This window comes from Mesoplodon bidens (genome assembly GCF_964165515.1).
Source record: "Mesoplodon bidens genome assembly, chromosome: 14".
In the NCBI taxonomy this organism is placed as follows: domain Eukaryota; kingdom Metazoa; phylum Chordata; class Mammalia; order Artiodactyla; family Ziphiidae; genus Mesoplodon; species Mesoplodon bidens.
In genome coordinates this window covers 11,007,514-11,016,891 of record NC_138170.1, presented here as the reverse complement: position 1 = coordinate 11,016,891, position 9,378 = coordinate 11,007,514, and the positions used below count along the sequence as shown (strand labels likewise).

General features: G+C 51.6%; 1 protein-coding gene across 1 annotated transcript; it reads left to right on the top strand.

Moving 5' to 3' along the window:
• The first annotated feature begins 2,175 nt into the window (after positions 1–2,175).
• FABP1 (fatty acid binding protein 1) lies at positions 2,176–8,464 on the top strand. Its single transcript, XM_081255023.1, has 4 exons — positions 2,176–2,323; positions 4,523–4,695; positions 6,145–6,237; positions 8,344–8,464. The coding sequence occupies exons 1-4, from the start codon at positions 2,257–2,259 to the stop codon at positions 8,392–8,394; spliced, it is 384 nt and encodes a 127-aa protein (XP_081111149.1). The 5' UTR covers positions 2,176–2,256; the 3' UTR covers positions 8,395–8,464.
• The last annotated feature ends 914 nt before the right edge of the window (positions 8,465–9,378 follow it).

The window sequence follows — 9,378 nt, the reverse complement described above, 5'->3', positions numbered from 1 at the left end:
GGCCAGCAGGGATTAGATGGTACTCTGGGATTTGGACAAACTTAGTTTGAATTCCTCTAAAGCCCAACCTAGGATTTAGGGGGATCCCTGGGGAAAATGTACCCCATGGCCACTCGGCTTCCTGGTACTGTTTTCAGTGTGCTGTCTTGGCTCCATTACATCAACCCAGAAATGAAACTCAGCCCATCGTTTTCCTCTTGCCCATCTCTTGATTCATGGGTTGTGCTTTACTGAAGCATGGAAGTAGTTGGGGAGAGAACTGAAGAAAGATGGATGGCGATTCACTTGGCAGTTTCAAATTCAACACCAGCCTTCCTAGAAGCCTGCCTGCCTCCCTGCCCCTGGGGATGCCTCAGTGACTGGGTCACCCCACACCCTCTTGCTGGCCCCTCTCCTTTCTGCCTGCTGCACTGTTCTCTCTCCTCCCCCATCATCCAGGAGGGAGAAAGAAGAGGCAACTGATGTCTTTCTCTCAGTCTCCTGCCCAGAACAGCCCCGCTGCTTCAGCAGCTCAGTGTCACTGAACACAGACCCCGGGCTCCGTCACCACCCCCTCCCTTATCCTGTCATTTTCTCTCTCTCTTACACACACACACACACACACACACACACACACACACACACACACACTAATCTCCTGGCTGCCCAGCCCTAGTGATTCAGTGGTTTGAGGGGCCATTCCAGTCTGACTACTCTGTATCTCTCGTTTTTGTTTAACGAGAAACACCGTGGCCTCGTTATCTGCTGGCAGTTTTTATTTGCTGACTCATCATTAATTGGACATCTACTACGTGCCAGTATTGGGAATACCAAGGCAGACGTACAGTGGACAAAAAGGCAGAGAGAAAGTATCCCAGTAGGAATGACAGTATAGGTACTTGCAAAGTGTTCTCTAAGCCCAGAGGATTCATGGAGGAGGCTACCGGGGGAGAAGAACAGAGGGGCAGGGGGAGCCCTGTGAAAGCCAACACAGAGGCATGAGCGCCCCGACAGGTTCAGGGGCTCCAACAGGTCCTACCTTCTTCCTTCCCCTATCTTTTTTTTTGTGTGTGGTACGCGGGCCTCTCACTGTTGTGGCCTCTCCCGTTGCGGAGCACAGGCTCCGGACGCACAGGCTCAGCGGCCATGGCTCACAGGCCCAGCCGCTCTGTGGCATGTGGGATCTTCCCACACCAGGGCACGAACCCGCGTCCCCTGCATCGGCAGGCGGACTCTCAACCACTGCGCCACCAGGGAAGCCCCTTCCTTCCCCTATCTTGTCCCTGCCTAATGAATTGCATTTTAATCTCCACACACCTGGTTTAAAGGTACCCTTTCACACTTCCAAAAGGAGATTTTTTTTTTTTTTTTTTTGGTTGTTTTGGGTCTTCCTTGCTGCTCGCGGGCTTTCTCTAGTTGCAGCGAGCGGGCTTCTCATTGCAGTGGCTTCTCTTGTATCGGAACACAGGCTCTAGATACGCAGGCTTCAGTAGTTGTGGCACACGGGCTCAGTAGTTGTGGCTCGCAGGCTCTGTAGTTGTGGCTCACGGGCCCTAGAGCGGAGGTTCAGTAGTTGTGGCGCCCGGGCTTAGTTGCTCCGTGGCATATGGGATCTTCCCGGACCAGGGCTCGAACCCATGTCCCCTGCATTGGCAGGCGGATTCTTAACCACTGCTCACCAGGAAAGTCCCCAAAAGGAGATTGATTTGGACGGTGGAGGAGCCTGTGAGGAATTCCCAGAATACAAAGCAGCTCTAGGGACTGATAACTTGGTAAAAATTAACTTAGTGTGATGATAAAGATGAGAAGAGATCATAAGGTAACTAAGGTGAGATTCTGAGATTAAAGGGATTCTTTGGTATTTTTCTGAGTGTCTAAGTCTAGATCCACACATACACATACACATCTCCACGTATATATGTATACATACGCACATATCTGCGTGTGTAGGTATGTATGCATACACATACACGCACACACACATTTCATGGGAGAGCAACACCTTAAAGGCTGCGGGGTCATCGGGCTTTGCACCTGATTGGCACTCATCAAGGTTTGCTGAATTGGAGCAAATCACCGCTGTGCCCAACCTGGTTTTTTCTAACCGTTGACCATTGCTCTCAGGAGTTAATGTTTGAACCTGGCCATAAAGGAGTCGACAACGGCTGACCTATGACCTACATCTGACGGGGAAGGAGCCCCCTATAAATCAGCCCACGCTGGCAGCCCTGCCAGCAGAGCTGTTGCCTCGGCTGTGAAGGGAGCTTCGTCGCCACCATGAACTTCTCCGGCAAGTACCAACTGCAGAGCCAGGAAAACTTTGAGGCCTTCATGAAGGCAGTCGGTGAGTGCTGGGCCAAGGCTGGGGGCCATGGCCATGACGGTCTGGTCCTACACGTGGTGGCCCTTTGGGGTCCTGACGTCTGGATGGGGGGAGCGGTCCAAGCTTTACACAGACCAGGGGTCCTGTTCTGTTACTTTCGAAGCGCGTGCTATTCCTCCCTGCACAAGGCTACGCCTTAGGCAAGTGGAAAGAGCACTGAACCAGGGTCTGATCTGGATTGAAGCCACCTCTGTGTGACCCTGTTCATTCACTCGTTCATTCATTTATTCATTCTTTTTTTATATATATAAATTTATTTGTTTATTTATTTATTTTTGGCTATGTTGGGTCTTCATTTCTGTGCAAGGGCTTTCTCCAGTTGCAGCAAGTGGGGGCCACTCTTCATCGCGGTGCGCGGGCCTCTCACTGTCGAGGCCTCTCCTGTTGCGGAGCACAGGCTCCAGACGCGCAGGCTCAGTAGTTGTGGCTCACGGGCCCAGTTGCTCCGCGGCATGTGGGATCCTCCCAGACCAGGGCTCGAACCCGTGTCCCCGGCATTGGCAGGCGGATTCTTTTTTTTTTTTTTTTTAATTTATTTATCTATTTTTGGCTGTGTTGGGTCTTCGTTTCTGCGCGAGGGCTTTCCCTAGTTGTGGCAAGCGGGGGCCACTCTTCATCGCGCTGCACGGGCCTCTCACTATCGCGGCCTCTCTTGTTGTGGAGCACAGGCTCCAGACGCGCAGGCTCAGTAGTTGTGGCTCACGGGCCCAGTTGCTCTGCGGCATGTGGGATCCTCCCAGACCAGGGCTCGAACTCGTGTCCCCTGCATTAGCAGGCAGATTCTCAACCACTGCGCCACCAGGGAAGCCCCATTTATTCATTCTTCTACCAAACTTTGATTCAAGGCCAACCGCACGCTGGGATGAGTGCTGTGCTGGGCAGATACCACGGCGACAGGTAACAATGAGCCACGTTTCCAAGGTCACAATTTAGAGAAAAAGAGAAGAAATAAATGCAATCAAGCATGCGCTAACGTGTCCTGAGTGCTGACTCAGCATCAGGGCCCATGCTAAGCCCCAGACAGGCAACATCCTGTTAATGCCTCACCAAAAAACTCTGAGTTGGATACTATTATTTTTCCCATTTTATAATTGAGGCAACTGAGGCCTTGAAAGGTGAAGTAATCCCAACCGGGGTCACACAGGTAGTAATCCCAAACTGAGCTGGGATTTGAAGCCGGCACTAGTTCCCGGAGACACATTTTAAATCCCTTCCCCCCACCCCACCGGGTCACTTACAGGAGGATGTGGTGGTCCTGGGAGGGCATCAAGGGAAGCCTTGGGAGGAAGCCTTGGCTGAGCCTTGGAAGATGAGCAGGTGTCCCCTGCGGGGCTGGGGGAGGGGAGTGTCCTCCAGGGGGAGGGAGCAAAGGGGCAGGGGGACAAGGAAGGATGCTGAGAGGAGAGGGTGGGGAAGACAGCAAAGACAAAGAGGGGAGGAGCTTCGGGGAAGCTGAGAGCTAGGACCTTCTCCTGTAGGGCACGTCATGCCACCTCTCTGTGTCCTGCATTCCTCACCTGGGCAACAGGACCCTCCCCACCGCTGTCAATGCACCTGGTTTTCATGAAGCTCAATTCATGTAACAACACAGACATGCTCTGAAATTCGTAAAGCTCTGTCCCCGGGCAAGGGACTCCTGGTCCATCTTCCTCAAGAGCCTCGATGGCAGAGGCGGAGGTAAGGATAGGGGGACATGGGTTTGCCAGGCACAGTCCTGGTGTGTGCCTGCCGTTCTGGCATAATTATACAGAGCTCCCTTCCACTCTCGGGGGGACCTGGCTCGGGAGACAAGCTGGATGGTCCCCTGAATGTGGAGGACAAAATGCTTTACACCCAAAAGAGCAAAGTCTGAAGGCTTTAAAGTAGGAATGAGGAGGGAGAGCAAGTGAGAAGCAGGTGCTCAGCCGAGAAAAGCTTCCCCTGGGCAGAGGGGTGTGTTTTTTTTTATAAACCAACTGGCAAGATAGCAGGTTCATGGGATCAGGCCACTGACCTTCCCTTTCAGAGGTCAAAACCCACATTGTTCACAGGACTCCAGAAAGTGCTGGGGCCTCCGGGAAAACACGGCGTCTCCCCTCCCCCTCCACATCACGGAGTTTCTCTTGTGACCTTGCAGCTCCCACCTCTGCCCACCTCTAAACTTCCAGTGCTTTCCACCAGGTATACCTGATGACCTCATCCAGAAGGGGAAGGACATCAAGGGGGTGTCCGAAATCGTGCATAACGGGAACCACTTCAAGTTCACCATCGTCACCGGCTCCAAAGTGATCCAGAACGAGTTCACCTTGGGGGAGGAGTGCGAGATGGAATTCCTGACTGGGGAGAAGGTCAAGGTAGGAGGTGCCCCCTCGAGCCACCCTCTGCTTCCAGAACGTTCCCTGGAGCCTGGTCCCAGGCTTCCTCCCTCAAGGCTCCCACCTCACAATTCCCACTGCTGATACCCTATCTCCGAACCCACTGCCGGGGTGAGAGGCAGAGAGACAAAGACAGCTCTTAGGGAAGCTCCCAGCTTCCTGCGACCCTCTGGAGGAGCTCTGGCCCAAGAGTCCAAGCTCTTCCATATAGAGGGTATGGGGAACCAGGCCCAGAGCAGGAGTCTAAGACTCAGAATCTCCCAGGCCCAGCAACATGCAAGTGGCAGTCTGTGCAAAACCCCTAACAGAGCCCTGCGGTCATCCGTGAGCTGAAGGAAATGGCTTTGCTGAGCCTAGAGCTGGTGGTCGTGGGTAGAGACTTCCTGAAGGAGGTGCCTGCGACACCAAAGAACCCAAGCAGGCCTTCAGACCAAGCCTTGCGGGTTGGTCAATGAGCCCCTAGACTTTGCTACCTCATCTGTGAAATGGGCACAATCATCCTTCCCAGAGCAAAGGCAGCGGGCAGGGCGGTGTCACCTCCGCTGGGCTGTGGCTAAGGTGTGCGATGAGAGCTGGGTGTGGGATGTGTGAGTGGTGGGCAGGCGGTGGCAGGGAGATCCAGGCGGGGGGGTGCCCCCCACAAAGGGCCTCTGTTCCTCCACCTGAAACCCCACACACCCCAGCACCACCAGTACCACTGAGTGGCCATCTTCACTCCTCTCCCCCAGCATCCCCTGACCCCAGACAACTCTGTGCATCGGTCTCTGCACAACTGTTGGTCTTTTTTTTAACCTCTTCTGATGGCTCTTGATTTCTGCTTCTCTAGATATAACATTACAGGTCAGGAAAGCTATGACAAATTTTAGGAGGGAAATTCTCTTATACGGCCCACGGTAAGGGGCAGGCTGTCATGGGTTTTACCACAGGCCTTTTACAATTGTCCATTTTGGAGGCAAATTTTAACGTTGGCCAGTGTCTTCTGTTCCATGCTGGGTTTCTGTTACCTCTTCCTGGATGCATGAAAAGGAGACCACAAGAAGAAAGATGAAGGTGCTAGAAGGAATAACATAATATAATACAAAGCAAAAATATGTGTTCTTCCAGCTGACCAGGATTTTGAATCTTGCCACTCCCTCCCTCCATTGGCTTGGAGAATTGCGACTTGAGTCAATTTTATTTGTGTTTGATTTGAGACAGCTTAGGGGTCTTATGCTGACTCCTAGGTCACATCCCATAGATGAAAAGTCTGACAAAAGAAGCCCTGCCATTTTCTTCAGTTCTTACATGCACCTCACTTCTGTTCAGAGCCAGAGAACAGGGTTTGGTTGCTGCAAGCAGAGACCTATGCAGGGGAGCCAACCTCATTAGCGAGAGGTTTACTCCCTCCCAGACGCTTCCTCCCAAGGCCATTCCTTCTGTCCCATGCAGACGGTGGTTCAGCTGGAAGGCGACAATAAACTGGTGACAACTCTCAAAGGCATCAAGTCCGTGACTGAATTCAACGGTGACACAGTCACCAGCGTAAGTTGACACTCTGAGCTTGTCGCTCCTTGTACTTGGGGCCGGGGGTCCATCTCGTAGCAGATTTACTGAGCATCTTACTGAGCATCCACTGTGCCCAGGCAGCTTTCACACATGATCTCGAATCTTCCCACCAACACTGAATTTTCTGAATGGAGAAACTGAGGCAATCATGCCGCCAGGAAATGGGAGCGCTAGGGCTCCTCTGAGCTGGATCTGTCTCACAGGGCAGCAGTCCACGGTGATACACTGCATCACCCTAGGAGAAGCCAACCCCCGTTGTAGACGGGGGAGCTTTGTACATTTCTTACCGGCTGGCAGTGGATGCTCACAAGGCATCTTGTTCTAATAAAACCAGTGCAGTGTATTAGGGCAGCTTTCCAACAGAGAAGTATGGTGTCTTAAGGAAGGGGCACACTTTTCCAATTCACCACAAGCCCCCCACGTGCTGCTGGTGGCCCCAGCTGGTGCTTCCCTGCCTCTCCCGGTTCCTTCAGGCTGTCCTTCCACCACCACTTTCGTGGTCAGCGTCGACCACTCCTACCTCCCCCACTTCCTTCCTTCCTCACTGCCATCCCCTGTCTCCTCTCCTCTTCCTTCCCCAACACCCAAAGAGGATGGGATAGGAGAGGCGCTTAGTAGGAGACACAGGGTCGTGCAAAGCCACCAGCACAGGTCACACTTCTTAGACTCTGCTGGGATGTAGACACAAGTCTCGCTCACAGGCTGGAGGACAGAAATCCATTCATTCCCACCTGTGGTCCTCTGATTCATGGAGCAACCCTTCCCATGGATGCAGCACCCACGCTCAAGGAAGGCTTGGTTTGGCAGAAAGCTGGGCTGTTTCATTGCTTTTTCTATTTTATGACGTTGCGGTAATTGTCAGCCATAACCCTTCCCTTCTGCATCACTAACCAATGAACACAGAGGCCTCCATCTGCCTTGCAAGCCCAGGGCACTCAGTAAACGCCTTTGCCCTTTTGGCATTTATACGGAGAATCATATTCTTGGCAATTTCATGGCAGCTTATGGATCTGGCACTCCGGTTTGTGTGTGCCACCTCACCCTTGGTGCCTGGCTGTCGGCCACGTCCTATCTCCCATATGGGAGTGAACAGTACAGTGTCTCTCCTGCAGTTATAGTACAGTGTCCCCCCAGCTCTTCCTTGCCCCCAGGTTGTATTTTGGGGAGTAACAGAGGCAGAACACTGATCAAGGGGTCTGTCATCACCCTGTTCAAGGGGAGAAATCCCTCAACTAGGGAGAGAGTGAGGGTCAACCGTGAAATTTGCGGTCCCCAGCACATTCACAGCAGAGGGGAGAGGCACCTGCAGGGCAGTGGGAGATAAGCTGTCCTGGAGTCAGTCCTGGACTCAGTCCTGGCCAATGTCTTTGATATGCTCCATTACCCCTATTCCTCTCCTCTCCTGTGAGGGAGGCAGGATGGGGACTTAACAGACAGGTTGACCTGTCCAAGGTCATCCAGCTAATGAGTTGTAAAACTAGGGTTCAAACCTAGATCTTTCCGTTCCATTTCATTGCTGTTGAAACTAAAGGGCTGCCTTTTCACCCTGATGACATCACCCCACACCATTGCCATAGTCTTGTTCAAGAGAATCAGCAGGAGGGAAGGGCTGGGGGAGAAAGGAGCAGCCCTCAAAAACTTACAGATCCAATGAACCTAATGTTTTTAGAGGCTCCACAGCTTTGGGAGGGAAATTATGCACTACCTACTAAGTTCCAGGCTGGATGCCCAGGTGTTTCCCCATACACTTGTCCTCGGTGCTCAACACGTGTTTGGTCCATAGTAGGTGCTCAATGAAACTTTGAGAAATAGGATCAGATTGGACTGGTTTGGATGGTCTTGCTCTAACAGTCATTGATGTAGAAAGGAATTCAGTAAAAGGCAGGACAACTCTCCACGTGAGGAAGTAAAGTGAACAAGACTCGGCATGGGATTTTAGAAGAGATTGCCAACCCTTCCTCTGGTCCTATAGGAAACAGAGGTGTCTTTGAATTACTACATATGTTAGCATACTGGGGGCTTAACTATCATTTACAATTCAACACCAGATGAATATTTCATGATGTCTTTTCTGGTTTTCAGACCATGACACTGGGTGACATTGTCTTCAAGAGAATCAGCAAGAGAATTTAGAAAGTCTGCATTTCCTATTCTTTTGGTCTATACAATTAATGTAATAAAGTGAACTCTGTTTTTAAAAAAATGTCTTTTCCTCTTGATGGCTTTTCATTGATGTGGTTATTGAACGCCGATCACCTCTATTTTTGTAAATCTTGATTATCTGCACATTCCATCCTATGGAGTCAGGTCTGATTCTCACCCTGAAAGCAGACCCCGGGCTGCCCACTCAGGTGACCCTGTAAGGGACACATGATGTGGCTGGATCTGTAGAGCAGCCCTGGAATGAGCTGTCCCAGTCAGCCACATGGCAAGGAGCTGGAACAAGAGGGGCTGTGTGCTGGGTCACTCCCATGGGGACAGAGAGAGCAGGAACACTGGGCAGGCAAAGGGAAGCTATGCTCACAGCAGCACCACCCACCAGGGGACGTGAACAAAAAGACTGGGCACTGGCCCACCCAGCGACAATTCTCCCTCCTAGAGGAGGGCTGAGTGAGAAGCTGCCAGAAGCAGACAGAGGAATCTCAGGTAGAAATTCCCTCCATGCTGCGGGCAGAAGCAGAATATGGGAGAAGAGGGATTTCTCCAAACAGCACCTTGTACCAGGCTCTGGTAGCTGTTATGGGTTGAGTTGCATCTCTCCAAAACTCACATGTCGGAGTCCTAACCCTCACTACCTCAATTGTGACCTTATTCAGACATAGTCATTGCAGATGTAATTAGTTAAGTTAAAATGAGCTCATACTGGAGTAGGGTGGGCCCCTAGTCCAATATGGCTGGTGTCCTTATAAAAAGGAGAAATGTTTGAATACATACATCCACAGGGAGTCTGCCATGTGGAGACGAGTTATGCAACCACAAGCCGAGGAACTAGCAGAAGCTAGGAGAGAGACCTGGACCAGATCCTTCCCTCCTCTTGCAGAAGGAGCATAGCTTTGGTCACCTTGATCTTAGACTTCTGGCCTCCAAAACTCTGAGATAATAAATGTCTGTTGTTTG